The sequence below is a fragment of the Hakea prostrata genome, chromosome 10 (assembly GCF_041222555.1).
Source record: "Hakea prostrata isolate BN-2017 chromosome 10, UWA_Hpros_2, whole genome shotgun sequence".
NCBI classification, from domain to species: Eukaryota; Viridiplantae; Streptophyta; class Magnoliopsida; order Proteales; family Proteaceae; genus Hakea; species Hakea prostrata.
Window position 1 is genome coordinate 1,941,539 of NC_142609.1, and position 13,780 is coordinate 1,955,318.

General features: G+C 36.3%; 2 protein-coding genes across 2 annotated transcripts in view; both read right to left on the reverse strand.

The window, feature by feature from the left end:
* Positions 1-4,175, reverse strand: part of LOC149001409 (Cation efflux family protein) — a 28,863-nt gene extending 24,688 nt beyond the window's left edge. The window contains exons 1-3 of the mRNA XM_089138445.1: positions 3,334-4,175; positions 3,120-3,228; positions 1,831-1,870 (exon numbers count right to left, since the gene is read on the reverse strand). Of these exons, the coding sequence (XP_088994571.1) occupies positions 1,831-1,870; positions 3,120-3,228; positions 3,334-3,847 (663 nt within the window). The 5' untranslated portion in view covers positions 3,848-4,175. The remainder of the gene's footprint in view (positions 1-1,830; positions 1,871-3,119; positions 3,229-3,333) is intronic.
* Positions 4,176-5,625: 1,450 nt separating this feature from the next.
* Positions 5,626-9,195, reverse strand: LOC149001410 (nudix hydrolase 23, chloroplastic-like). The gene is made up of 7 exons (XM_089136821.1): positions 8,732-9,195; positions 7,868-7,999; positions 6,864-6,940; positions 6,586-6,721; positions 6,366-6,506; positions 6,156-6,214; positions 5,626-6,023 (listed from the first exon to the last, which is right to left on the reverse strand). The coding sequence occupies exons 1-7, from the start codon at positions 9,008-9,010 to the stop codon at positions 5,930-5,932; spliced, it is 918 nt and encodes a 305-aa protein (XP_088992947.1). The 5' UTR covers positions 9,011-9,195; the 3' UTR covers positions 5,626-5,929.
* Positions 9,196-13,780: the final 4,585 nt, after the last annotated feature.

Sequence of the window (13,780 nt, forward strand, 5' to 3'; positions counted from 1 at the left end):
TAACACTTGAAGTTGACAGTTACTTTGTGCAGAATGATGCTACAAGCAAATTGATTGTTACTCTGTTTGTTGCTCTGCTGATCAGCTTGACACTATGTTAACCAATCCTCTGATTGGCCAGCCTTCAAGAAGGATCTTTCCAAGTTGGGCATGGAGTGCTTTGTATGCTCCAGCTAGTAAATTTTTACCACGGGGACATTCTTGTCCAGCTTGAGGGTGAGTTTTAAAATAATCTCTCTCATAATTAGTTTTGCTTTGACTTATAAATGACTGAAGGAGACTGCCAAGCCCCTCAATTTCTGCTTCTTCTGGAGTCTCCGCTTCTTCTTCCTCCTCTATTTTCTCTTTTTCTTATTACTGTTACCAGTTCTTTGTTCCTGAAAAGAAACTAGATCTACTCCATGCAAAGTGTAGAAAATTATCTTTTTTCAATTGCAGATCTTCAACTTTAGTCGCTAGATTCAAATGAATTCTTATCTGTTTCTTCTCAGACTCCTCAAGAAGCTAGGATAACTAACGGAAAAGAGGGTAGAAAACATGATAATTCCTTCAGACATAACATGATTGCCAATAGATAAATGTGGTTTTCATACAAATAGAACGCTAATCACTGATTATGTTTCTAGCAAATAAATCATTATTTTCAGCTGCATCATGACAACTATGCAGTACCAAAGATCCATTCATTTCTCTTCCCACTATAGGAGTATAACAACATTCAGAAGCATGGTTTACTTTCACGTTTGGACACTAAAACAGCTTAGTTGCAACTTCTCAATTTTCACCAAGTGTCTTAGTAATGACCTATAATGGCCGTCTAACCACCTTGGACACTTGTTGAACTCCAGAGCTACTTGATAGACCAGGTAGGTGCCTGGGATGTACAAACCGGGTGACTGTCTCGGGTTAGGAGGTCATCAGGTGTAGCACTGAAGAATACATAACTAGTTAAATTAGTTACCCATACAATGTAAAACCTGATGGTGTAAAAACGTTATAGATGAACGATAAAAATTTGATACAATGGAGACTAAATTATTACAGAAGATAGCATGAAAAGGAGAGTAGGATCCAAATAAACAAAATAGCATACAACCAATCACTTGACATTTCTTAGATCTCGACTGCTTCTAAGAACCAACATTTCTTTTTCAATTAGATTAGTTTTCCCACCTTCAGTAATAACTATCAAGAGTGGGATATACTCCAATGAGGTAAGTTTTTCATTTTAGGAAGAAAGGGGCAAAAAAAAAGGTGCATCACGCCAAAAGTAAAAATATTTGTCTATCATATTCACCGTCAATCTACAACCATTCAGTTGATTTCCAAAATACCAAAGCCTAAGCAGCAAAATATCAAGTCTTTAACAAAGAAAGGTGGGAATGGAATAATCTAGAAAGGTAGAAAACCTCTGGCATACATTTTCTTCATGTGATTTAGTACAGTTGCAATTTTAATATCTGCAACACTATATCAACCTCTAAACTTTCTCACTCAGGCATACTTTCCATGTACTAATGAGATCAAGTATTGAAAAAACAAAAATGAAATTGTGTTCCTCAAAAGAGTAGTAACAGCACCAACAACAACAAGAATTAGCTCTATCCCAACTAAATGGGATCAGTCACATGGATCCTTGTCTTCAAATCAGCTCTATTTGAGACCATACTAGATACAAGGCCAATGCCATTCATATCCTTTCTCACCACTTCTCCTAAGATTATCTTAGTTCTACCCTAGCTCCTCAAAAAAGTAGTAACAGCTACTTAAATTTTCTTTTTAAGTAACAAAACAAAATGTTACCAAAGATAGGGAATATGAAGTACTTACGGCATTAGTAAAAGCAGACAAAACTTCTAGCCTTTTGTATCTGAAAATTAAAAAAATAAAAAGGGAAAAGAAAACAGTAAGAAAACGCAAAAGGGAGATTTAAAAATGCATTGCAGAGGAATTGGTATAGATAATTACATGAAAGAACAAAGTAGAACATAATCTCGTATTCAGAATCTATTCAGTACGTTTTCTTGAAACAATTAATTCATTGATCATTATAAATTTCAAATCATTAATGTCCTGACTCTCAGTACAATGTGTATCCTCTCATAAATAACCCCATCCATAGGTGTATGGCATGTGTTAATCAGGTGTTATTCGGACCCGGACACTGGAGGTTGAGACCAAAATTGACTGATTAAATAATGTCCATAAATCCAAAACCGAGATGAGTTAGGAATCATTTAAGCAGTTTTGGTCTTTAATCGACCTTGCTTAATTGGTCACAACAATTGGCTTCAGTTGTTTATATATATATATAATCAGGCTTAATTGGATTGGATCAAGACCGACCAATTACTAAAAGAAATACACAATCAAAGACCGAACTGAAATATTTATTGAACAGCAGGGTTAGTTTCAGGTTTAGTCAGTCAATTTCGGTGGGCCTGTGACTGGCTCTGCATTTGACACCCCTACCTCTGATATACGAAAGGTGCAACTCCTCAAAGCTTCTTTGTCAATGCTCATTAACCCTAAAACAGAAAACCATAGTCCCTACTCCCCCCATTCTCTTATAGGACCTTGAAGCCAAGGCTCATGGATTTGTATCATAGATCAGACTGTCTAACTCTGATTTGGTTGAGACTACTCCACATTACCCAATCCACAGCATACAATACATCAGGTTGGTCCCTTTGAGATACTCATTCACATTAAATTATCTGATGAATCTAAAATCTTTTGGATCACGCATGAAGAGCTAAGACTTCATAGACCTTTTTCCTTCCACACACCCTTCCCTTTTTTTCATGGTGGGGTGCTACCTTTGTTAACAATCTGAAAGATTCCTCTCTGTTAAGGAATAGCTTCAAATTAAATTAATTTCAACGTCACAATACTATTGTATTCACAGCAAGTATTCAATAAATAAATTTTGATCAGTCTCTCCATTGAAGAGGTGTTTCATTGGAATTTATCTGATCCAAAATAAATGTTTAGGTGGGATGAATTAATACCAGACAAGAACTCTAATCTACCATCCCAATAAGACTATAACAGGGATTTATGCACTAAGAGAGTAATAAAGTAATAGAAGCATGAAAATAAAGTACAGGGTACTTCACCCATAAGTGTAGACACCATCTGGCCTCTTCTGTGAGGCAGCCATCGCAAACAATGAAAATGTTAAGAGACCACAACCAAATGTCAAATGAAATGCATCAGAAACCAAGCCTGTAGGGGGGAAAAATACATTATGAAGTAGCAAACATGGAGAATCATCAATAAAAATTGACAAATGCATTAGCTTCCCTTTGCAGAGGACATTGACGATCTTACCTACACGTCCAGAGAAAAGGCCAATAAATAATTCGGCACTAGAATATGCCACGTTGAGAGAGATCAACATTAACAGCCGCTTCATTGGCCGATTCCCATATCTTGTAATCCTAACGACAGAAAGCACAAGCAAAACGAAAGAGAATTTCTCGGATGGAACAGCTCCTTCTTTGTAAGAAAGATTCTGGTGTCCTTTCCAGTTATTTTCATTCTCAAGTTGTGGATTAACGATAGGCGGCATGCTGATACTGGAAACATTTCGATAAAACGTAGGCTGAACGGTATCATTTGAAATTATGGAAATCGGAGTGTGAGGTTCAGACGATTGATGAAATGAAGATTGGCGAGCGTAGGCGAATCTCCGGTCACTCCCACCAAATCCGAATTCTGCATTCCAAGACGGCTGAGACTCCCTTTCAGGTGTCTTGTAACCAAAAGACGAGCTTTTAAAGGAAGGTAAATTCGAATCACTTTCTGAACCGAAAGAATTATGTGGAACCCGTGAGTTATCCATGGCTGCAATTTTAAGGCTCTGAAACTGTATTTGACATCTCGACCATATGAATCCCAAATCTGCACTGATTCAATCACAGAGATGTAAAGAAGATTGATCCACGAATTTCCTCCGCATGATCAGTACCGCATTGAACTAAGGACCTCAAGCAAACAAATCCAACATTCTTGGACCTCAAATCAAATTGAATTTCAGGGAGGAAAGCTTCCTTGATCTTTCCTTGTTAGCACATATGCAAGATCCTTCGATGTCTGAACCCCAACAAAGGTAGCCTTGCTGTCTGGGTGCGTGTTTCCTGCACCCATGCTTTTTCTAGTAACTATTTTTCTACATATGTAGCCAAAGAGAGCAAACATTTGACCTGGACAAAAATAAACAAGAGAGAGAGAACCGTCCAAATTCTTCGAGCAAAATTTAAAGACAAGACTTGCAATGTATTCTTGTGACTTTTCTATTTTCGTGGTCAACAAGCGTTGGGAGAACACACCATCAAGGGGGCTGATGTGGACTCTCATTATGCCCACATGAGGATAATCGAAAAAGAACGTTAAGGATAAATATATCACCATTTTGTGCAGCTACACATGATTATAATTGTGTTCATGCATTCAACTACAAGCTTTCATTCTACATAACCTTCTTTTAGGTAGTCTTGATACCAAAATTTAGGTATTTGATTAGTATGCAAACAATTTCTAAGCTAATAAAACAGATTGAGTAAAATCTTTTAACCTGTTTAATACTAAATTGGTCCAATCTAATGATCATACACCAAAATTGGCTCCATTAGACACATAATAAGTCCATAAATAAGAAAGTTCCTATTTTTTTTTCTTTTATGGTAAGTAGAAGATTGTATTAAGAGAGAGAAACTTCGAAGAAGATTACAATCTAAATTATCTAAAAGTAAAGACCATACAACATTTTTTGGGAGAGAGAATGAAAGAAAAGGCTTCTATTGCAGCAAAGTTTCTTTCACAATAAGTGTGCTGAAATTTGATAGCAAGAAAAAGCAGTTGCATGCCACGGATATCATTGACAATTTTAGTGAGTTTCCAACATGGCTGAGCAGCTGATGTTAAGTATAGTGATGAGGGATTGATTGTCACTTTTTATGAGGAGGTTTGGGATCTCCATATTGGCTGCTCAGCATAAAGCTTTACATATTGCTAGAGCCTCTATCAGTATAGAAAGTTCCTGATTTGCACAATTAGTAAAACCATCACAAAATTGATCTTAATAAAGAAGGTGATAGAAGGGTTCCTGAGGGTAACAGGTAACTCACTATAAGCGACTTGTTTGTTTGTTATCAGAATTTCCGATGTTCTACTTGCTCATCTGAGGGGGGAGGGTGTGAAGAACTACATTGCCTTTTCAGGGACTTCTTTTTCCATAGAATCCAATCCAAGGGGTTGGATTAGGGGATCATCAACCACTAAAAACCAGTAAAATTGCAGTCCAACTCAATCCAAGAAGATTAATACAGACTACCCCGACAAGTCGGTTGCTTCGTTCCATGGTCTCTTGGAGCCTTTATCTGTAGACACAATCAAGCGTTTTAAGTCCCAATGGTTGAGCCCAAGAAGAGTAGTAGATGATGATCCATCCTAACACATGAAAACAAATCTCCTACAAAAGACAGCCTGGAGACTCATCTCACATAAAATTCATTCCAGAAGGGGGAACAAAAAAAAGAACCTTCGCATGATCATAAGAACACTTCAACCACTAGCTCACTCCAGCCACACAAACAATGAAAACATAAAACAAAAGGCATAGTTTCTCTTTCCATTTCTTAAAATGAGCAGTACAATGTACAGAAACAATTGAATTAGGAAGCAAAAACTAAGAAACAAATAGTAACAAATTTATCTGGCAATCCCCATGGAAATAATCATAGACATCCTTACAAACATCTGCATGGGAAACCCATGTTACATTCTGATTGTTGTTGGCAATTCCCCTGTACTGCTGTACATTAATCTTAGTGCTAAAGTAACATTTCCTCTGCAGATACATGAAAGAGAATTCCAATTCCGACCTTCAGAATGTTGTATTTGGAACTATACTTCCTCCATCATGCTACTTTACAAAGAAAGAGTGGCAAAGGGAATCATCAGTAGTGACATGAGAATCCAGAGTGTGAGCATAAATGTCAGAGGGACCAGCACCTTCTCTGCAATCCAACAACAAATGGAAAAGAAAAGTGTTAACAACCCCAATGAACCAAAAACTGTAATAATTTGTAATGCAAATCACTTGAGAATCCTGCTCTAAATCCCTGAAAAGGGGAATTCACAACAGTTACCTCTTCTTTATGGTACCAGAGTGAAACCTAACTTTCCCAGACTTGATGTCTTGAATATACTGTAGCCACAGAAGACAGGACATATTTGTTAGACTGACTGACTTCAAAATAATATTTCCATTCCAAACAACACATGATAACATGTCTGTTTTGATTCGGGAAGGGGGTGGAAAAAGAAAATACATCTTTATCACCAGAACCACCACATACCAAGTTCAGTGCAACTAGCATGGACGAAAAAGCCAAAGAATCAAACGGTATATCATCAAGTTTAAAAAGCTGGCACTCCATTGACTCGGGACCAGGTGAAAACCCAGGCTTCTTCAACCGGGCCCTGAAAATGATATAACTCTGTACCACATACATCATCAAGAAATGGAAACATATCTAAGTCAAAATTTATATCGTAAATGAAACATTATTCACTCACTTGCCCAATATAAGGGATATCCAGATGAGCAAAATGTGATATTATTTCCACCTCTGCACCTGCTTCTTCCCAAGTTTCCCTAATTGCACCTTCTGCAGCAGACTCCCCAATTTCCATGTAGCCAGCAGGAAGCGTCCTGTGACAACATCAAGCGTTCTACATTAAGAACAGAAAACCCATCAAATGATTGGAAACCCAACCCAAGGTCTTGTAAAAAGTAAAAGAGCAGTCAAAAACTGAAAATAAGGAAACAACTTTTACTCACTTATGATACATACCAAAGGCCACGACTTGGTGGAATGTTACGCTTGCAAAGTAGAACCTTGTCATCATGTTCAACTAGGCAACCTACAACCTAGATGAACCAACCAAAGGATAATCAGAATAAGAGAAACAGAAAGAAAATGAAGCTTATAATTTTTTGAAGGAAGATTCAACAACATATTGTTAAAGAACATACCCAGTGAACGAGGCTCCTGCCACTGTGGGGTTTGGGGTGGGTCATAATGCATGCAGCCTTACCCCTACTTTCACAAAGAGGTTGTTTCCAAAACTTGAACCTGTGACCACTTGGTCACAATGGAGCAACCATTATCAGTGCACCAAGGCACTTCCTCTCTACAATATATTGTTAATAAAGTGGAAATTTGAGAAATATTAACAACCAAATGAAGAAGGGTGGCATTATCACATCCTAAAATACCAGGTAAAATCCAAACCGAAACAGTACACCTTGAGGTGTACAGATGTCATAGTTGCCATGGGTCTCCATTTTTATCTTTAAGCATATTATAAATATACAATGCTGATGACAATTTTGATGAGGTTGATGAAATTGATGCTCTATATTGGACCTTAATTTTACAATTTACAGTGGGCCCCTTAAATTCAGATTACAAGTGAAGGAATTCTGTACAAAAGAACACCTCCCCCCCGGGCCAAAAGGGGAAAAAAACTCCCATGAAAACAAAAAAGAGGAAAAGATATGGGTATCTAAATTATAAAGCCATAAAACCCCCTAACAGAAAAATACACAAGTTCAGTTCCTCTAGTAAGCATTATAGTGATTCTCATTTCAGGGAGGAATGTATAATTAGCAATAAAAATTGTCCCCTCTTTTAATCCTTTCAGGGAGAAAAGCCCAAAGTTCTGCATTACTAGAACTTTTAGCCTGAACCCTACACCATTAATGAAACAAGCTGACAACATACTCTAGACCACAATTTGTTGGGACAAAAATAAATAATTGATTGCAAAATGTAGAAAGAGGACAAGCTAGTACCATTTTTGGATTTTGGTATGCAACTTTTCCGCAAATTGTACAAACAGCTCTCTCTTTTTCATCTCCATCAGGAACAGCATACTTCGTAGATCCACCGCACCACTGACAGAACTTGATCTTACCAATTTGGGGCTACATACAGAATAACATAATTAAAACCTCTGGGAGAATGCATTATTAATCATTAAATTTGAGAAAACAGTATTCAAAGAGTTCTAGCACCGGACTAAACAAGTTTAATTCAATCTCCCTAATTATGCTCTGGGCATCCAAATCACAAAGATGAGCAGTAACAAAGAGGAAAAACAGGTTTAAACGAACTGACATATTAACTTAATTCTGAAACATGTATATCCCATTTTGCCAGATAAGATAAAGCAACGGTCATCAGCCAGCGATATAAATAACCAAAATATTCTTGTGAAGGATCAGATTGTAAAGATACCACTGCTTCAAGGGTTCAATATAGATGGATTAATCAGCTGAAGGGATTACATTCAGAATAGTAAATACGTATCTCAAGTTGTGAGACATGGTCATTTAGGACATCCTCAGCCTAGGAATATCCGTAATTTAATTAATTCTCAATAAATGTCCTTCCTGTTTTCCGGAAAATCTCATAGAATTTCTTTACCCATCAGTAAGGATAGTAAGATTTGGTTTTCAGTGATGTATGGTAACCGTTCAAATCATTTCAACAAATGGCAATCAATATTTTCTCATAACCATTTGACGACTTCCCAAATTACATGGTTCATCTACAGTTGTTAAATTTTCAAGCCACATTAAAATTCTCTTATCTTCACAGGGGAAAGGAGGGGAAGAACGGATACTATAAAAAACAATCGCAAACAAAAAACTCACCAATGTGTGAAACGAATTTGATGAAGAAGAAAAAGAAGGCAAGCCATCATCTGATTCTGAAACAGTTGCAAAAATTCTTAAAGACCTGAAGCAACTACTCCGGTGAGCAGGAAAAATAAGAGTACACCCAGAAGGGCCTCTTGACGACGTTGAATACGATTTGCCAAAAATCGACCAGAACGAGATGCCACCAGAAGCAAGGGGCTTCCATCGAACCACTGGAGGTGTTGAAACCACCACAGCAGATAACGCAATAAACTGTACAACCCTAAACATCATTCAAAACACCCAATACAACTGAAAATCTCAAACGACCTAAAATCAGCACTGAAGAAAATAATCGGAAGTTTTCAAAATTCTGAAAACCAAACTCTTCCCTTCTCTTCTCTGGTGAAAGTTTTAAAGACAAGATGAGCGTTTGGTAACGTTCTCGGAGAATGGTTCTCGCGGCAGAATAGGTAAGCGTTGACTCATGTACTTCTACTGTTGCTGCACTAAAAAGATATTAAAAAAATAGGCAAATTAGTTTGTAATTAATTAATTTTTTTTGGCAAATTAGTTTGTAATTAAATTAATTTTTTTTCTTGTATAGAAAGGTTTAATATGCCTTTGCAAGACTCAAACCTACAACTTCTTTATTAAAAAGTGTTGGTTTCACCACTAGAACAGCTTTGCATTGACAATTAATTATATCTACTATTCTCTAAAAAATTAATTATAAATGCTCTTTCACTGTTTTTGACATTTATAATTGATTTTTTTCAAGAATAATAAATATAATTGATTGCAAATACAAGAAGTTTATATGTAATTCACCTTTAAAAAAAATTCATATTTATTCTTCAAAATAGACCAGGGTGCGTGATAAAACTTTTTTTTTTAAATGTTTCTACCATCAGCAAAGTGTTGGATGAAACTTGTTTGTAGAAACAGTTCAAAAATCCGGCCTGAATTACAAAATTGCCATCAAAGTTTTTTTTTTTTTTAAGTGATTTGCCAAAGGACAAAAATTAGACCTATAAACATATTAGATTCGACTCGGATACATCAGTATCCGAATCCGATTAGCAATTAGGAAAGCTATCCAAATCCATCTAAATCCGAATCCGAATCTGGAATCCGTCAAAAATTTAGAGAATGCACTCCGTTAAATTTGCAAGTCCAAAACTTTCTGTGGATATCTAATAATAATCCAATCGGGCGGTAGCCCGTATCTTCGATTATAAAGCGTGATTAGTGCCACCAATGCATCCAAGGATTTGTGTTCAAGAGGCGGGGTTTCCTAATCGAACATTCACAGATTCCCGGCAAAAATTGATTAGGAGGCATCGCGAATCTAAGACTTTATCGGACTATCTAATTATGAACATGTTTGATACTTTATTCGTAACTGGAGATTGTCATTTTTTATTTTTTATTTCCGATTTACAATTTTTTGATTCGATTATCGATTCGATTTTCAGCCAAAAAATTGAAAAATGTTTAATACTTTACTCTAATCGGATAATATTTTATTTCCAAGTATCCGATTACCGGTTTTCGAATCCGTTTATCATCCATTTTCACAAAATAAAAATGTTGAATACTTCACTCCAGATTTAATGGAGATTCTCCGTGTTGATTTTCAAGCTAACTAATCTTATTTCTTTTTTTTTTTTTTTTTTTTTGGTCTTTTGACCGGCAGATTTCTACCAAAAAATCCGGATACTAGTCCAATCCGAAATTTATATAAAACAGATATACTACATTGTTCACAGTATGCGAAACACTGTGTTGCCGACCATCTAGATCAAATCTGATCCGTAATTCCGGTTTTTAACATCTTCAAAATGGAGGATATAAAAAGTTCGACACACGCGACATATAGTACTGCATATATACAGATGAGATATTAACCGATATGATTCAGTTAAAACCCTTAGATACAAGACCAAAAAGCTGCAAGAGTGGATCATATGGCCAGGGTTCAGATGGCCTAGGAAGGGCAGTAGTACTTAAACTAGTGCGATTAGTTATCACTTGAAGTTTAGGAAACCTTTGCCATTAAGGGTTTTTGAAATGATAATTTGTTTATGAGCAGCACTCGCTTTGTTCTTTAGTTGGTGCCAAAACTAGAGACCAAAACCAATCTGCAAGACCAATTTGTGAATCTTTGAATCAATCAACCCTGTGGAACACCTTGAAAAGCCAAAGATGGATTATGCAAGCTTCCCAATATGAATCTTATATCAGATCAAACCAGATTTGGAATAACAGATCATATCAAAGTTCTTCCTCTCTAATCCATATACGTACGGGTGTTGAAACAACAGTGGATCAAATACAAGAAAATGACAAAAGCCTGAATAGGACACTACACATTTGGAAAGAAGCTGATTATCCAACTCAATAATCACTCCAGTGAAGAATCAACTTTGTTGACAGATCGATCGAACACAAGAACATCATCAGGCTTCTGAGCTCCAATATTATTCTCCATTTCTCGTCCTCCACCAGTAATCGCCTCCCGAATCAGCTCCCTAGTCGTTGGATTCATCGCTGTTGGGGTATTCTTCTTTTCTGTCTCTTCTTTCAATTCTTGCTCTTTTCTCTCTTTGTGTGCTTCCATTTCTCCTTCTTCCACCTGCAAAACCAACACTTGTTATAACTTTGCATCTTATCCTCTCCAGTCTTTCTTCCTTTAAAAGGTTTCCATGTCATGTGTTTCAGTGAGTCGTGTCAGTTGATGATCACATGCTGCTCATACGTGTATGAAAAGACTCATATAGGATAAACTACCTCAGAGTTTCAGAATCTTATCCATTTGCAGAGGCACCTCCATTTGTATCCTTTGGACAAGTGGTGTGGCTAGTGGATATAATATATCGGATTCAGATCTGATCACCTCATCTGACTCTTGTATTCAAATATTCAAATACCCAGAAGGCAACAAGGGCAAAAAAAGTGGTTCTATCACCCAGTTTTATCCTCATTAAACAATACAATACCGAAGAAAAGAATCAACATAACAAATCATTTGGCACCTCAAAAGGATTAAAAAGAGAATCCCTTGGCTGATAAGAACCAAAAAGATGGCTGAACTCTTAACTTTCCTGGAAGATATCAAGAATTTTGCGAGTTCATCTATCTATTCAACATGAGACCCTTGCACCCATAATGTTACAAATTAACTAGTTCGTCCATGGATTTAAGCAGAACGTTAAGATCACCCATTACCAACTTTTGGCCAACATCCAACTCACTTAGATCAACATCAATATATGGTGGGACAATAACAGCAGGGCAAAGATATTTAACAGTCCTCTTTATGGTGTTCAAATAAGATCCTCCCAACATCACAAGATTAAGCTTAATTTACTATATAATCTACATACAATATCCAGAACACAAAATGTTAGAGAAGGATGACTGGAGGGCAAACTTTCACCTTTCTAGAGTGCAAATCTAATACGATTTCAAATCTCCAAAGTCCAAAATAGTCGATGTTGCTGCAAAAATCCGTTTGACAAAGCAAGTGAGCAACCTGCAAAAAGTGTGCTCGATCGGGTTGGTCAAGGAACATCTCCGAGACTCCGACTATCAAGTTAGTGGAAGCGCATAGCTTTAGAAGAAATAAACAACTCGTAAAGCTCTCAATGCTAGAGAGAGTAGTCCAAGAGTGTGTACCTAATAATAATAAAGGTGTGGGTTTTTATAATCTAATAGGTTAACTTGGTTGTGCAGTGATGGAGTTCAACTTCAACTCTATAATTGTTGTTAACTTCCCAAAGGAGAGGAGGAATATTATCCACTGAGATAGTATTAATTGGATTGTAGTTGTGGAGTCTAATCTAGACTCGAATAGTAATTCAAACTATTTGACTTGATCAAAATTCTTATCCTTTTTTTTTAAAGAGGTTGATTGGATTCATATTGTATACGTTGTCTAATGCCTTCGTTGCATATATTTATTCGTGGTCTGACCAATTTTTGATTGATCCAACTCTTCTTTGGTCGACCTAGGTTGGTCTATTACGAGTCATCTATAACATAACTCCCCTAGTCACTTGGTCCCCTTAATTCCGTGTTCGAGTCAAGGGACTAAGTTCTTCCAACCACAATTCAATCTAGTCAAGCAATTTTTGGCTTGACTTGTGTTCGATCAAATTTGAAAACAGCTTAGGCAGCGTATTAATTTGTGAAGTAACCATTGGATGTGCCAAGGCCTGTAGCACGTTTCTTGAAGTCTTTTCATTATATGCAAATCCTTGGAACTTGGCTTTTATGATGAGCTCAAAATTGTTTGATCATCTTGGATGGACAAAGAGTGGAGCTCTTGTTGAAGTAGATAATTTTTTGGACTCTTAAAATTACAAGTTGTACACTCTTTAAGTCTTAACATTTAATCCAAAATTATATTAAGTCATAAATATAAGGCATAAAAAAGAGCAAATTGCACTGGCACCCCAAAATGGAGGCCTTAAAACACTGACACCCTACTTTATGTTAAAAAATCACAGAGACCCCAAAATTGAATTTTCATTAGATATACTTGTCTAATTTATTACTGAAAATCAGACACTGTTTATTATAGGGATATTTTTTTAAAATAAACAATGATTTAACTGTTTGTAGTGATAAATTTGACAATTATATCCAATGAAAATCCAATTTTAAGGTATTTATGCTTTTTAAACAAAAAGTTGGGTGTCAGCACTTTAAGACCTCCATTTTGGGGTACCAGTGCAATTTGCTCTTTTATTTATGACTTAATATAATCTTGGATTAAATGTTAAGACTTAAGAGTGTGTAACTTGTAATTTTAAGAATATGCAATTTGTAATTTTAGGTACTAAAGCATGCAACCCAAAATTTAAGCCTAGTAAAGCATGCAATATGTAATTTTCTCTAAATTCTAAGTAGTGTCTCACCAAAAGATAATTTGACCCTCACTAAACCTAACTGGCTATTCCTATTAAGGGGTTAAACTCACCCTAAACCCCAAGTAGCCAATTTAAACTATGGATAAGCCATTAGAATAAACATATTTTTTTTCTCGAAAAGGGCTGA

Excerpts from the sequence above, each read along its gene's own strand:
- LOC149001410 (XM_089136821.1), bottom strand. The coding sequence starts at position 9,010 with ATGATGTTTAGGGTTGTACAGTTTATTGCGTTATCTGCTGTGGTGGTT. Across the intron at positions 8,000-8,731 it reads CAAATTCGTTTCACACATTG|CCCCAAATTGGTAAGATCAA; the intron begins GTGAGTTTTTTG and ends TTCTGTATGTAG. Across the intron at positions 6,024-6,155 it reads TCTGGTACCATAAAGAAGAG|AGAAGGTGCTGGTCCCTCTG; the intron begins GTAACTGTTGTG and ends GTTGGATTGCAG.